Here is a 16281-nt window from a genome sequence, read left to right as displayed (position 1 = left end):
AACACATTGTAGACCAAAGGCTGCCATAACTAAGGACTTAAACACGGTCTGATATCAATTCATCTCTAGCTCAACTTCAGAGGATAAATCATATTAATATTGTGACTCAAAATAGAAGACATCTGGATAGTTTATTTCTGTACAGACATTAAGATGCTCATGTTTCTGCGGTCAGTGAATGTGGAACACTTTGTTTTCTGCTGGTGTTTCCCCTGATGAAAAAACACAGTCAAAATTCCTTGACTGCAGACAATAATAATAATAATAATAATAACAAGAATATAGACATTTCCATTAAACAAGCTTTATTCTTGTTACGTCATTACAATGCAGACAGTGTTATTACATGAGGATTGTTTAAAAATCAAACTGTATGACATGACATCAGCATGCCATATGATATATAACACAAAATAAGTGTGATGTTAGCAGCACGTCAATACTCGTCAACTAAAAACAAAGATGTATTCTGATTGGGTAATACGAGGTGAAAAGTGCAATTGGCACAGATTGAATTCAAAATGATGACTTGACATGGCAGAATGCAAGAAGTGTAAAAAATATGGGGACAAAGGGCAGGCCCTGTGATAAAGAGACAGAGAAAGAGAGAGAAAGAGAAACGCAATGATAGAGTAAGAGTGTGAGGGAGAAATACAGGCTGGTTTTAAGAGACTGTAACAGAGACATAGAGAGAAAGAAGGAATAAGAGCAAGAGAGAGTGAAAGCTTGGTGGCTAAGCGGACGATCCTGTCAGACTGCTGTGGCGAAGCCTATGCGGTTGTTACGACGGTCGAACTCTGTGTAGTAGCGGGCAATGAAGTTGGCTCCCAGGATCCAGATAGGGCCAGTAGGGGGCGGCACATCCAAACCCCTAAAGGTCACACTACAGATGTCCTCTCCAAACTGAGATTGCTGCAGACGGAGAGCAAATCATAAAAAAATACTGGTAAAGACTTCCATAAATGCGTATTTATAAAACATACATGTCACATCTATAAGCACAAAATAAACATGACATAGTAGCTGCAAAGGTAAACATGACAATCGCCCTGTATCTGTACAGTATATCCCAGTTGTGCCAATTTCCATGTTGCTTACCCATAAGATGTAGTCCTCCTCAGTGAGTGCGTACTCATGGCCTCCGAGGTGGAAGGTGACACTGGGTAAGGACTTCACCAGGTCACAGTTTACAGTGTACTGAAAAGAGAACAAACAACACATCTTAGTCCACCCATAAGATAAGGGAAGGGAAGATGCTAGTTAACAGACCATTTAGGCAATAAAGATACAGTATGTGGCTCTGTGATGTACATACCCCTCCCTCTGCCAGCTCTGTGGCTCCAATGGTTTTCATCAGTACAGACACAGAGGAGGCGGGGCCTGTGATGTAGGAGGAGCCTGTGTCAATCACTGCCGTACAGCCCTCCTTACAGAACAGCATCTCCTCCCCCACTGTCACCCTGGGAGAGAGGGAAGGGGAGAAAGAGAAAAAGAGAGAGAGAAAATGACACACACATGTAAAGTTCATTGACACAGGCAAATGTGCATATACTGGCCCACAGATAAACAAACAAACAAACAGACAGACAGACAGACAGACGCACAACTTGCACATCAGTGGAGGTTGGTGGGAAGACCTATAGGGGGACGGGCTCATTGTAATTGCTGGACTGGAATCAATGGAACAGAGTCAAAAATGTGGTTTCCAAATGTTTGAAACCATTCCATTTATTCCATTCCAGCCATTACAATGAGCCAGTCCTCCTTTAGCTCCTCCCACCAGCCTCCACTGTTGCACATGCACACGTACACACATAACTGTCACATCTCACCCTTTCATGTTGACCTCCCATTTTCCTGCCTCACTGGTGCCCATGTAGTTGAAGGTACCAGTATAGTAGTCTGGGTCTGTTCCTCCCATCACTAGCTCTCCACCTGGTTTGTGCATTGGGTCTCTGAGAGAAAAAAAAAGATTGCACGATTGCTATTCATAGGTTGCAGCTCCGTCACATCATGCCATTGTTGTGCACGTTCTCAAACCGCCCTCCGACATTGGGGTGCCCAAAAGTCATGATAAGCCCAGTCATTCTGAATGGGGGCTACCCACTGGGCAAAAACTGATTGAATCAACGTTGTTTCCACTTCATTTTCCACCTAATTATTTGCATCCTTTAGAAATGTCATTGTTTTTCTAAGCTGCTGTAATGCACTTTTGATGAAATCATCAGCCCCAATTGACAATGCATTGAGTAGAATGCTCAGTCGGGCATCAGTCCTAAAACGAATGTTCAAAACAATATTTTGATGAAATGTGCAACCCACTAAGACCTACTTGTGTGAGTTTTATGGGCCCGATTCAGACTTGAGGTAACATGGACTTAAAGGCCTAGTGCAGTCAGAAACGTGATGTTCCTGTGTTCCACACGAGGTTGGAATAATACTGTGAAATCGTGAAAATTATGATAATGCCCTTTTAGTGTAAGAGCTGTTTGAAAAGGCTGCCTGAGATTTCAGCCTGTTTTGGTGGGATGGAGTCTCGGCCTGCCTGGTGACATCACCAGCAAATAAATTAGTTAATAGACCAATAAGAAAGAGAGTTCCAAACCTCTCTGCCAATAACAGCTAGTTCTCAGTTTTCCCCTCCCCACTCAGACCACTCAAAGACAGTCCTAGCTAAATTATTGCTTGAGAAATTGCTCTTTGCTAAGAAGCTATGTTTGTTTCTTATTGACCATTTTCATTTGAAAACAATCACAGTAAGGTACGTAATTGTTACCTAGAAATTATTTGATATTGAGATAAAAACGGCTGCATTGGACCTTTAAGTAAAAAGAAGTCTACTTATCTCAAGTCTGAATCGGGCCCTGTATGAACAGTGACAATGATATCCCCTACTTGCTGTAATAAACAGAGAAGACCTCATCCTTGAGGACGTGCTGGGACATGATGCGGTCGAACACAGGGGTGATGCCGTCGATGGCCACGTTGGGGTAGCCCATCCCAAGGACCCCGTCAAACTTGGCAAAGATGAAGGGGATGGCAGGCAGGGCTGTGGCCTCCGCAAACACCTGGACCACTGGGATGCCACCCACCTAGAGAATGCACAGAGTAAGATATAACTGTCCCTCAAAACCTAGATCTAGGTTTTCCCCTAGTAAGATAATCCTACGGTAGATCAGTACTTATGGGCAATGTCTACTACACTGCTCAAAAAAATGAGGTCTAGCATTGTCTTGCATTAGGAGGAACCCAGGGCCAACCGCACCAGCATATGGTCTCACAAGGGGTCTGAGGATCTCATCTCGGTACCTAATGGCAGTCAGGCTACCTCTGGCGAGCACATGGAGGGCTGTGCGGCCCCCCAAAGAAATGCCACCCCACACCATGACTGACCCACCGCCAAACCGGTCATGCTGGAGGATGTTGCAGGCAGCAGAACGTTCTCCACGGCGTCTCCAGACTCTGTCACGTCTGTCACATGTGCTCAGTGTGAACCTGCTTTCATCTGTGAAGAGCACAGGGCGCCAGTGGCGAATTTGCCAATCTTGGTGTTCTCTAGCAAATGCCAAACGTCCTGCACGGTGTTGGGCTGTAAGCACAACCCCCACCTGTGGACGTCGGGCCCTCATACTACCCTCATGGAGTCTGTTTCTGACTGTTTGAGCAGACACATGCACATTTGTGGCCTGCTGGAGGTCATTTTGCAGGGCTCTGGCAGTGCTCCTCCTGCTCCTCCTTGCACAAAGGTGGCGGTAGCGGTCCTGCTGCTGGGTTGTTGCCCTCTTACGGCCTCCTCCACGTCTCCTGATGTACTGGCCTGTCTCCTGGTAGCGCCTCCATGCTCTGGACACTACGCTGACAGACACAGCAAACCTTCTTGCCACAGCTCGCATTGATGTGCCATCCTGGATGAGCTGCACTACCTGAGCCACTTGTGTGGGTTGTAGACTCCGTCTCATGCTACCACTAGAGTGAAAGCACCGCCAGCATTCAAAAGTGACCAAAACATCAGCCAGGAAGCATAGGAACTGAGAAGTGGTCTATGGTCACCACCTGCAGAACCACTTCTTTATTGGGGGTGTCTTGCTAATTGCCTATAATTTCCACCTGTTGTCTATTCCATTTGCACAACAGCATGTGACATTTATTGTCAATCAGTGTTGCTTCCTAAGTGGACAGTTTGATTTCACAGAAGTGTGATTGACTTGGAGTTACATTGTGTTGTTTAAGTGTTCCCTTTATTTTTTTGAGCAGTGTATTATTCCCATATTGATCACAAAAATGCACGATAAAAAGGGATGATAGGAAACAGGTGAGGAGAAAGGGTAGGAAGGTTATTTTCTTAGAGTGGTATAATGTTACACTCACCACAACCACATCCTCACTCAGGAATCCCCGGATGTTTCCAGAGGCATACTGGATGGAGAAACCTGTCCCGTTCTTGACGTGCGTCCGGGACTTGGAACCGTCGTATCTGTTGTGGGTAACTGTGAGTTCAAAGGTCATTGAGTCATCATTGTCCGGGAACATGCTTATCTCTGGTGAAGCAATCAAACATACAGCTTTTATGTGTGTGTGTGTGGGAGGCCAGGAGGAGGTGCTCATTTAGGAAGTGGGCTGCTCATTTGACGGCTACATGGAGCAGGCCTTTGCCGAAAAGCTGCATAAGTACCAGCCCCTCGTGGCATGCTTGGACAGCCTCGGGTTTAGGTGCTAGCTGGTTGTGCTGGTTGTGCTGATATTCGGCAGCCTCCAGATTGCGGGCCTGACAAAAACTAGGGCAAAGCAATTGGCTAGGTACTGTTCTGTTCAGCTGTCGTGGGCAGCCTAGCTGTTTGGAGAAGGAGGTGCTTACTGTACCCTTGAGTGCCATGGATCCTTTTTTTGTAAATTTGATTGGTGGATTCAAATAAAGTATTTAAAATGTGTGTGTGTGTGTGTCTGTGTGTGTGTGTGGGTGGGTGTGTGCGTGTGTGAATGTGTGTAGGGGTGTCATGCACCTCAAAAATCTGAGGTGGCACAAAGTATGTGAGGATGGCTAGGCGATTGAGAATTTTGAGAAATTTAAATTTTTCAAACACATTTTTCCTGCTATCTAGAGCCACAATCAGTATGCTTAATTCTATGTGAAAAATATGTCTATTTTTCCGCATATCTAAGCATACCTCCTGAGCTGTCTGTATCCTCCTGACTGGTGGTTCTTTAAAAAAAATACACTTAATATGCTTCTCTGCAGCTATGCTAAAATCTGGGTAAAAGATTGAAAGGAATGTGAGTCTTATTCAGTACATTTAGTTATTGCTCGCCTTTCTAAAGTCTACCATCCTTGCCAGCAGACATGCCAGCTAAAATACAGCTAACTGCCAAAATAATGGAAACACTTGAGTAAATCAGGTATACAAAGTATATTGAAAGCAGGTGCTTCCACACGTGGTTCATTTACATTTTACATATTTAGCAGACGCTCTTATCCAGAGCGACTTACAGTTAGTGAGTGCATACATAATTTTTTATACTGGCCCCCCGTGGGAATTGAACCCACAACCCTGGCGTTGCAAACGCCATGCTCTACCAACTGAGCTACATCCCTGCCGGCTATTCCCTCCCCTACCCTGGACGACGATGGGCCAATTGTGCGCCGCCCCATGGGTCTCCCGGTCGCGGCCAGCTACGACAGAGCCTGGATTCGAACCAGGATCTCTAGTGGCACAGCTAGCACTGCGGTTCCTGAATTAACTAAGCAATTAACCTTTCACTGCAGTGGGCTAAATCAGGTTTCTTGGTAGTCTTAAACAAATCTACTTTGTAACAAAAGTATACACCTCACACACATGGCTATGGGCTTAAAAAAAGACACCTGTACCATGTCAGATATAGAGTTGAAATCTATTCAATTTTGAGTTTGCATCTCAATATTACACTTTATACACATCACAGAAGACTGAATTATAACAAAACCGTTTGTTAAACTAAATAAATAATAATGTTGATTAATTCTGAAATTCTGAAAAATATTAATAACATTCCACCCATGAGGCCACTAGGTCATTTGACTGCAGGAAAGGGCTACCATCCCATCATGCTTAGGGGCATGTATAAAATTGCTGGGCAGGCCATTATTTTGGCCATTATTTTAGATACCATGGCTATACCCCCATAGGATGACAATGCCCCTATCCACAGGGCACGAGTGGTCACTGAATGGACATAACCTGGCGGAGGTCCTCCCTCAACTGGTTTTTGGCCTCAAAAGCTCATTTCCTGCATTTCTACTAGGGCTGTACCAGACAAAAAAACATCTTGGTCAACCAAGAGTAGTCTTTTCTTTCGACCAATCGATTGGTCAAAAATGTTAAACGTGTATTTTTCCATATATAGACACAACCTTTGTGTTTTAATCAAATCTACTATATACTGAACTTGTCTGATGATTTAAGCACGCTGTTTGATTAAATAATTAAGACACACAAATGACTCAAGAGAGAGCCAGAGATCAAGATAGCCTAACCAGAAGATAAAAACCTGTTCCCGACCCTCCTTCTCCCGCTGCTGCTGGCCTTCGCAGATTCTGCCATTAAAGGCGCTGTATGGTCAATCCCACGTCTGCATTGGCCGTGCAGCATTTACGGTGATACGGCCTCTGCAGAAGTCAGGGCATTCATACTTATTGCGCTTCACGGAGCACTGCAGAGCTGTTGTGAAGGAAGTTGTCAAGGAAGTGAGTGTGTGTGCAATTGCATCACACCATCCATATGGCGCCGCCGACCACATTTTCGGATCAAACATAAGTTGGCTCTTACGCTCCTGAAGTTGCCGGTAATAGGCTACACCAGCAGTCAGCAACCTTTTCCATTTGGAGTGCCAATTTATCTTATAATTTCTACCAATCTGCGTGCCAGTTATGATTTTTTGTGGAACATTTCATTATAATAGTCTTTGTATCTCAAAATCATTGTCTGTGGTTAATCTACATTCTAAATCTAAATGAAAATTATACAAATCTAAAAGTAACTTTTATTACCATTGCCAACTATGTAAAAATAGCCAACATAAAGCCAACACATAAAAACATTGCAACCTGAAGGTAGAAAATATCCAGATGAAAATAAATATCCTTTAAATCACATTGGCTATGCATGGCCTGTCTGCAACGAACTTGAAACATTGTATCAACTATCAACTGGGTCTCCCAGAAACTTGCACTAGCAAACTTGAAACATTGTATAAAATATTCTGGGCCCTCAGTTTCCTGCGCCAGTGAGCTCAGGACAGACACAGCTGTAGGCTATTGGTGCAAGGGAAAATAAGTATTCAGGTATTTTATGACGTTTCCACTGGATCAGAGCATTACATCTATCCCTTTTATGCCGAGTGGTTATTGAAAGGGAGAGAGCTGGAAATATTGTTGAAATACTTTGTTGAACTATTGCCATTCTGAATTGATTCTAAAAACAGACTTCATTTACTTGCTGTTTGAGATTAAGAAAAATGACTTTGAGAAGCTCCACAGCTCATTAGTGGTGGTGAGTTAAGGCAGTCAGAAGTACTACCAGACATCCCAAAATGGGCACATTTAAAGGCCTACATTTGTGCGCAGGCCAGGTAGACTAGTCCTACTTCTATGTGTGTGTCCTTACTTAACATTGACGGGAGCGTTTCAAACAAAAGACGATGAATAAATTGACAAAACTCATTAATGGAATAAAATAAACAAAAACGTTTCTCAGTTTACATTTACATCATTTAGCAGACGCTCTTATCCAGAGCGACTTACAGTTAGAGAGTGCATACATTTTCATACTGGCCCCCCGTGGGAAACAAACCCACAACCCTGGCGTTGCAAGCACCATGCTCTACCAACTGAGCTACAGGGGACCTGTAGGTTGTGAGTTCTTCAAAACACATGTCCACTCCGACAACGAGAATAGTAAATGACTGTAATAATAATATATTGAATGCATGAACAGAAATGACCATAACCAAACAAACATTCTAATAAATTAGAAATTATAGGAATTAACGGTAAATGTAAGCTAGTACTGGTGATATATGTAATGGGGAATTGATAGACACAGCAATTGCACAGAAGTTTATGAAACCATGAACCCACGAAATGGCGAGAGAGAGCGCGTTCTGGAGAGAGACGTTCCTTGTGCATCTGAGCCACAATCCCCATATTCTTGGACTGTGGCATCACCTCGGCATCCTCAATTGATTAGTCCACTGAGACAGGCACAAATCAGACAGGTGTCTCATGTGCCATGAAAAAAAGAATCTATTTGCAAATAAAATTTGATTTGATTTGATTTAGTATGTTCAATGGATGTTCTTAAACTGCTGTAATTTATGTCTGAGATTATATGACCATGACTGGGCATTCAAACATACCTGTATACATTTCACGGTAATGTCTACACCTGTTGTATTTGGCGCATGTGGCAAATAAAATTTGATTTCATTTTATTTGTATACATTCATCATCATCAATAGTGCTTCCCAGGTCTTTTTTTGTTTGACATGTTTTGTGTCATCTGGAAAAGCCTCTATCAACCCTTGATACAGTTTGGAAATCAACTTTAGAGGTTTGTTAGACTGCCTTAAAATAGTTTCAATCTTTTAAGCTTCTGGCTTGTCCAGTGTTAATAAAGTGTTGTATCTGCAAAAAGTTCACCTCAGCGCCGTCACAGACTGGTCTCCCCCTGGTTGCATGACCCTGCTGAGGCCCCTGTCACCATCTGATCCTGCTCAGATGAGGCATGACAAAGAATTACCTTGGTGTACATTTACACATTATATTATCCAGTAATAGAATCAATGGTTGAACAATTGAAATGACCATCATTCGCAGATCCCAGGCTGTAGCCTACCCATCAACTCAAGATGGAACTTTGTATCCATTCACTGATTGTTATAATAATATACTGCAAAATGTACCTTAGCTCCATAGACTGGTCTTCCCTGGCTGTCTGACCCTGCTGGGACACCTGACACCATCTGATCCTGCTAAGACATGATGAATATAGTGTTGTGTGCTGACTGTGCACCATGACAGTGTAGCCTGTAGAGCTGTTTATACCGTGTCAGTGTGAAAAGTAGGGAATTTGCTAGGGAAACTGACAGATCAATAACGTTACATTGCTATACTGACTAATAAAACTCACATTGTGTCACGATCGTCATAATGAGTGGACCAAGGCGCAGTGTGATATGCGTACATCTCTTTAATAGTGTACTTAGCAACACGATACAAATAACGGACTGCGACCGCGCCAACATAAACCCAACAGGGGAGGGGCCGGGTGGGCATTCCACCTCGGAGGCGGATCCGGCTCCGGGCGTGACCACCACCCTCTAACAACCCCCCCGTAGCGCCCCTGGTCTGGTCTGGCCCCGCTGGCTGGAGCTGGACTGGACATCGGTGGAGCGGATTGCTTAGGCTCCGGTGTGGAGCAGCTGACCGGTACCTGACCAGGCACCGGTGAAGCAGGCACGGGCTGTCCCGGACTGACGACGCGCACCACAGGCTTGGTGCGGGGAGCAGGGACGGGCCGGACCGGGCTGGCGACGCGCACCACAAGCTTGGTGCGGGGAGCAGGAACAGGCCGGACCGGGCTGGCGACGCGCACCACAGGCTTGGTGCGGGGAGCAGGAACAGGCCGGGCCGGGCTGGCGACGCGCACCCTTGGCTTGGTGCGGGGAGCAGGAAGGGCCGTGCCGGGCTGGCGACGCGCACCACAGGCTTGGTGCGGGGAGCAGGAACAGGCCGGGCCAGGCTGGCGATGCGCACCATAGGCTTGGTACGGGGAGCAGGAACAGGCCGGGCCGGGCTGGCGACGCGCACCATTGGCTTGGTGCGAGGAGCAGGAACAGGCCGGGCCGGGCTGGCAATGCGCACCACAGGCTTGGTGCGAGGGGCAGGAACAGGCCGGGCCGGGCTGGCGACGCGCATCACAGGCTTGGTGCGAGGGGCAGGAACAGGCCGGACCGGGCTGGCGACGCGCACCACAGCCTTGGTGCGGGGAGCAGGAACGGGCCGGACCGGGCTGTGGAGACGGACTGGAGGTCTGGAGCGAAGAGCTGACACAATCCGTCCTGGCTGAATGCCTATTTTTACACACTCTGTGTGAGGCATCAGCACAGGACGTACAGGGCTGTGTACTCGTACTGGCACTACAGCACGTGACACTGGCGCAGGATATCTGGGACGAGGAGGGGTACTGGAGGCCACGAGCGTTGAGCCGGCACACTCCGTCCTGGCTACATGCCCACCTTAGCACGACACGTGCGTGGTGCTCGCACAGGACGTACCGGACTGTGCCGGACCACTCGCGGCACAGTACGCAGCTCCGCACAGCTCGGAACCTGCCCAGTCTCACGCTGCCTAGCCTGAGTACGGGGAGTAGGCTCTGCCCTACCTCTAGGCTACGCCAACCTCCCTTCCAGCCCCCCAAACCCGGTGGCTTCCTCTCCCAATCCCCAAACTCGCCCCGTAGCTGCCTCCAGCAGCCCCGTCGTCCATGCCGTGTGCCCCCCCCAAAAAATGTATTGGGGTTGCCTCTTGCGTGTCCGACGTCGGCCCGGTTGGCGCCACTGCTCCTCTCTATGGCGCGCCTCCACCCTCTCCTCCCACGGACGGCGATCCATTCCGGCCTGGATTTCCTCCCAAGTCCAGGACCCCTGCCCGTCCAAGATCTCCTCCCACGTCCAGGCTGTCTGCTCCTGGACACGCTGCTTGGTCCTTTGATGGTGGGATCTTCTGTCACGATCGTCATAATGAGTGGACCAAGGCGCAGCGTGATATCTCTTTAATAGTGTACTTAGCAACACGATACAAATAACAAAAACAACAAAACGAAACGTGAAGTCCTCGGTCATACACAAACCTACACGGAACAAGATCCCACAAAAGACAAGTGCACAACAGGCTGCCTAAGTATGGTTCCTAATCAGAGACAACAAGACACAGCTGTCTCTAATTGGGAACCACCCCGGCCAACATAGAAACACTTAAACTAGATCGTGAACATAGAAAACGAAACATAGACACTACACAAAGAAACTAACACCCTGGCTCAACATACAAGAGTCCCCAGAGCCAGGGCGTGACACATTGCGCTGTCAAAAAACGTCAGAATATCGGTCTTCAGTTTGGCCGCTGGTTTCATCGTTTGATTCAGGTCTAGTGTGATTGAGGTAAAAATAATAGTTACAGTTAATGAGCTAGCTAGCTCTAATGGTACATCAACTGGCAAAAACTAGCCAAGTCAATTTACTTCTGTTGAAACGGGACAAAAATACTAAAACACATTTCCATACACACAACAGCTGCTAGATGCTGCTACCTGACAGATAGCTAGAGGCTAAAGCTGAACTGGTTGTGGTAGCTACAGAAAGAACTTCAGTCGAGAGGGGATGAAACATTAGCTAACATTACATGTCAGCACTGTGAATAAATACTTTTTTTTCCTGTTTAGTCAAAAAACAGTTACCTTGCCAGCTGCATCAGTCAAATAAAGAGTAGCGAGTTTCTGCTCTGCTTGCTTTTACAACTTAGAGAAAAAGTGTAATACACAGAGATGGCAGCTGCAGACAGCAGCACCGTGCTGGTCCTATATTAATAGCTTTGCCTTCGCACAGCCTGTCCGCACACTCTGTAGTGTCCGCGCGGTCCTAAATCCAGCCGTCTGAAATCGCCAAACAGCCTACCCAACCGCTCTAAGGTGTCTGCATGGTCCTAAAGCACACAGATGCCAATTTTTATATCACAGTGCAATAATACCACTGTGGGGGTATTACTGCACTGTGGGGGTAATTTGCGCCCCAAATTATGGAATTTCTCATGGAAAAACGGTGTTGCATTCCTGTGTTTCCTTTATTTTGGCTGTTACCTGCAGTTAGACAAGCTAGCCACTCTAACTTGATTGATGGCTTCTTGGTAGCTAGTAATGAGGTTGGGAAACTGGAAACCTATCTGGGCTAGCTAAAGCCAACGTAATAAAATTGCTAGGTGGCTAGTAATATTACAGAGAAACAACATCTTTTTTTTTTCTTTAAACAGGACAAATCTAAGGGGGCACTTGCCCCTGTGCCCCCTATGGTCATGGCGCCTCTGAATGTGTGTGTGTGGGTGTGTGTGTGTTTGTGTGTGTGTGTGCATTGTACTTACAGCAGGCAGTATAGAGAGGGGAACAGCTGTATGAGGGCACCCACAGGTTGGCTGAGCCTGTATCAAACACTACGTTGAACATCTGGGCAGGAGAACCAATACTGATCTCCCCATAGTACTGGGTCTGAGAAGCAGAGAGAAGAAGAGGCAATGAATCATTTACTCCACTGAGTTTGGCACGTGGTTTGTGTTCTCTCATTTGGAACATAATATTCCCATGTCAATTGCATCTACAGTATGCGTGGTCAGTGCAGTGTGTGCAGGGGGTCTCTCACATCCAGGTAGTTGGTGAGGGGGGTGGGGGCTGTCCCGTTGCTGGGGGAGAGGTCATTTTTGCTCTTCTGGGCCAATTCAGCGAATAACTGCGCTGGGGACACACCTATCTCATGCAGGGTCTCTCTTATGGAGGGCATCTTCTTCAGACTGATCCTGATCAGAGACGACAACAGTGAGGAAAGATCATCCAATAGAATGATAGATAGGAAGTGAACAGGGGTTGGGGTATACAATGCATTCTGCAATCATGGACCATTGTTGATATGAGACCATGTGTCCCCAATGTCTGTATAACATTTTTGTTTCTACAGCTCTACCAAAAATACACATTCTCTATTGATTTAGTTTAGCAAAATAGTCTGGTTTAAATTGATAAAACACTTCAACGTATCCATTCAAGCTTCTTCACTGTCTATTTTAACAGCCCAGAGCAGTCAAACACGTTTTATAAATATTTCCACACTATGAGGTTGGAATAATACTGTGAAATTGTGAAAATTTTGATAATACCCTTTTATTGTAAGAGCTGTTTGGAAAGACTGCCTGAAATTACAGCCTATTTTGGTGGGATGGAGTTTTGGCCTGCCTGGTGACATCACCAATAAGTTAATAGACCAATAAGTTAATAGACCAATAAGAAAAATAGTTCCAAACGTCTCTGCCAATAACAGCTAGTTTTCAGTTTTCTGCTCCCCACTCAGACCACTCCCAGACAGTCCTAGCAAAATTATTGCTTGAGAAATTGCTCTTTGCTAGGAAGCTATTTTTGTTTATTTTTGACCATGTAATTAGAAAACAATCACAGTAAGTTATTTAATTGTTACCCAGAAATAATTTGATATTGAGATAAAAAGGCTGCATTGGACTTTTAAGTAGCATTACACATTGCAGAGTAGGACCATAACATTTAGGTTCATAACACATTGCAAAGTAGGACCATAACATTTTGGTTCATAACACATTACAGAGTAGGACCATAAAATGTAGGTTCATAACACATTGCAGAGTAGACAACATACGGTGACAGAAACATAAATAAAAAGATGGCGTTACCTTAGTAAGGCATGGCTGGTGGTCATCGTCAGTGACAGAGCAATCACACACACCCAGCATAGCATCAGCAGGGCCATGGAGACCCTGGAGCGTGAAGGAGTGTGCGGGACGTGAGAAGATGCACAAGTTATCCTAGTCAAGTTATCCTTGTACCGTTTCTCCGGATAAACCAGCTACTTGTATATCCGATCTTCTGAAAGATTGGCCCCTCTCTCTCTGTCCTTCTACTCTTTTTATACTAGCTCTGAGCTTCCCTAGAAGTGTCCACCAACCTCCCCCCCACCCACCCACCCTTTCCCTCTCTCCCTTCTACCTCACCCAGCCCTCCCTTGATAAACAGGTCCCAGGGAGAGGTTTGAACTGTGACCCTTGGGAACAGACTAGAGACAGAGGGATGAGAGAGAGCTCTCTGACCAGGCTGGGCTTATATCACGGCTGCGGGGTGAACATGGATTAAGGTCTGTGAGAAGAGGAGTGGGAGCCTTGGGGTGGGAGGGAGAAGCTTTAGGGGGGACAGAGAAGAAGTGGGGGGGAGATAGAAGGAAGAAGCTTTAGGGGGGACAGAGAAGAAGTGTGCTGATTGGGATTACCCAGGCGTAGGACACAGAAACTAGCCCTGTGAAATCTGGAAAGCAGTCAATTTATACTTGAATGGTGTGGCGAATTGAATTGTGTGACAAAGGCATTTTATCTATATGTGGCCAGTAGCTATAACATCTGAAACCAATGATTGCCAGATGATAATCATATGTAATATGTAGACAATGCAGAGAATGGATAAACTTTAAAGTGGACAGGGGAATAGGAGAAGGGTGCTGACAGGGATTACCCAGTCTTGCCAGATCATGCATTAATACATCAAAACCTATTGAAATGGCCTGTAAAACATTACACGCTAAACAGGCCAGATGTTAACTTATAGTACCATCTCTTTCCTTTCTGCTGAAGTATACTGTATCTGCTCCAACTTGGCAGTGTATGCTGCAACAGTTTCCCTTTATCTTGTCTGCGATAGTGGACTTTTCCCACACCCATCCAGCCCTTTTCTGCAGAGTAGCCTAGACAAGACACTCACACCTGTATGTTTACACTCTCCTGAAGGCTGCTCCTCATACAAAGCTGCACTTGTAGCAACTCTTAAAGGCCCAGTGCATTCAAAAACGGGATTTTCCTGTGTTTTATATATACAATATTTCCACACTATGAGGTTGGAATAATACTGTGAATTTGTGAAAATGATGATAATGCCATTTAAGTGTAAGAGAAGAGAAGAAAAGACCGCCTGAAATTTCAGCCTGTTTTGGTGGGATGGCGTTTTGGCCTGCCTGGTGACATCACCAGGTGGTAAATTAGTTAATAGACCAATAAGAAAGAGAGTTCCAAACCTCTCTGCCAATAACAGCTGTTTTTCAGTTTTCCCCTCCCCACTCAGACCACTCTCAGACAGTCCTAGCCAAATTCTTGCTTGAGAACTTTTGTTTATTTTTGACCATTTTAATTTAAAACAATCACAGTAAGGTATTCATTTATTACCCAGAAATGATTTGATATTGATATAAAAATGGCTGCATTGGCCCTTTAAGAGCATCTGCTAAATTACTAAATTACTAAAATGACCATGTAAATGTAACTAAACTCCACTCTCATCTTGGAGGTTAATGATTGTTCGGCACTAAGTATGTACACCAATCAATTGGGACAAGACATTATCCAAATCAATAGCCCGGATAGGAATACTCAACAGGGAATGGAGTTAATCCTACATTTTGTTTGTGGGGGTTGTGCTGTGGACTTCAGGCTAGATACTTAGCTAGGCTAGCTAATGTCTGTCTGTAGGCTATTAAACCAAGGTCTGTAAATGTATAGGCCTACATAATGTATGTATTTATATTGTATACTGTAGGCTATGGGTCAGGGGCTAGCCAAGGTCTATGGCTAGCTGAGGTTTATCTCACTCTATCTCTCCCTGTTAGCTGTACCAGCCAGATTGGGTTCCCACAGTATCTGCTCTGTGGGGCTGGGGTCATACAGTATGTGTACTGTAGTGACCACCCAGCCTAGCAGGAGATATGAGCATCCATGTCAGGCAGAGACTTGGACAGCCCTAGTGGAAGTCAGGGGTAAGCCATTCAGCTATTCCCTGTGGGCAGAACTGCCAGGAACCTGATTGCGTGGACAGCCACAGCTTACAGGGGTAATGACGACTTCTAGCGTCTCAGCCAAGGGGAACGGGTGCTCTGGTTTCAAGGACAGGGAAGTGTTGGAAATCATGTGTTCTCTGGGAGTGTGATGTCATGAGGAGAAGCAATGATGTGTGCTAACATTTTGTGTGTTGTCCGAGTGTTCTGTAATTTTATGAATGAAAACAGTCAACTAGGGTTTAATTTCAAGCAGAATTTCAGAGACTACAGAATTTCATATCTACAGTCATACTGTAAATTAGCTTGGGGCATTTCCATCTGAAAGGACCCATGAGCACCAACATGTGAAGTTCATAGGAGCATGTCAAATTGGGTGTCAAATTAAAGCTAAGAGTCGTTTTTTTTGTTTGTTTGTTGAAATAAAGGCATTCTGTATATACATACATGTTTTATAAAATGTTCCATTCTAAAAATGTGGAATAAGCAAAGGCTTTAATTTCTGGTCAAACAGATGGAAAAAGGGTCTTAGACAACATCTACCAGAAAAAGTCTTAAAATGTATTAGAAATACATCAAAACACAATAATGTTGAAGTAAAGACCCCTACCATCTAATATCAACACTTATATTTCGTTTTTGAGAAAT

General features: G+C 45.2%; 1 protein-coding gene across 1 annotated transcript; it reads right to left on the bottom strand.

Annotated features, from left to right (window-relative positions):
- Positions 1–303: 303 nt before the first annotated feature.
- On the bottom strand, positions 304–13708 carry LOC121546534 (renin-like). The gene is made up of 9 exons (XM_041857789.2): positions 13496–13708; positions 12442–12595; positions 12167–12290; positions 4369–4487; positions 2896–3092; positions 1833–1955; positions 1316–1460; positions 1099–1197; positions 304–912 (listed from the first exon to the last, which is right to left on the bottom strand). The coding sequence occupies exons 1-9, from the start codon at positions 13570–13572 to the stop codon at positions 751–753; spliced, it is 1200 nt and encodes a 399-aa protein (XP_041713723.1). The 5' UTR covers positions 13573–13708; the 3' UTR covers positions 304–750.
- Positions 13709–16281: the final 2573 nt, after the last annotated feature.

The sequence above is a fragment of the Coregonus clupeaformis genome, chromosome 30, assembly GCF_020615455.1.
Source record: "Coregonus clupeaformis isolate EN_2021a chromosome 30, ASM2061545v1, whole genome shotgun sequence".
NCBI classification, from domain to species: domain Eukaryota; kingdom Metazoa; phylum Chordata; class Actinopteri; order Salmoniformes; family Salmonidae; genus Coregonus; species Coregonus clupeaformis.
The sequence above is the reverse complement of the archived record's forward strand: the minus strand, read 5'-3'. Positions and strand labels throughout refer to the sequence as shown.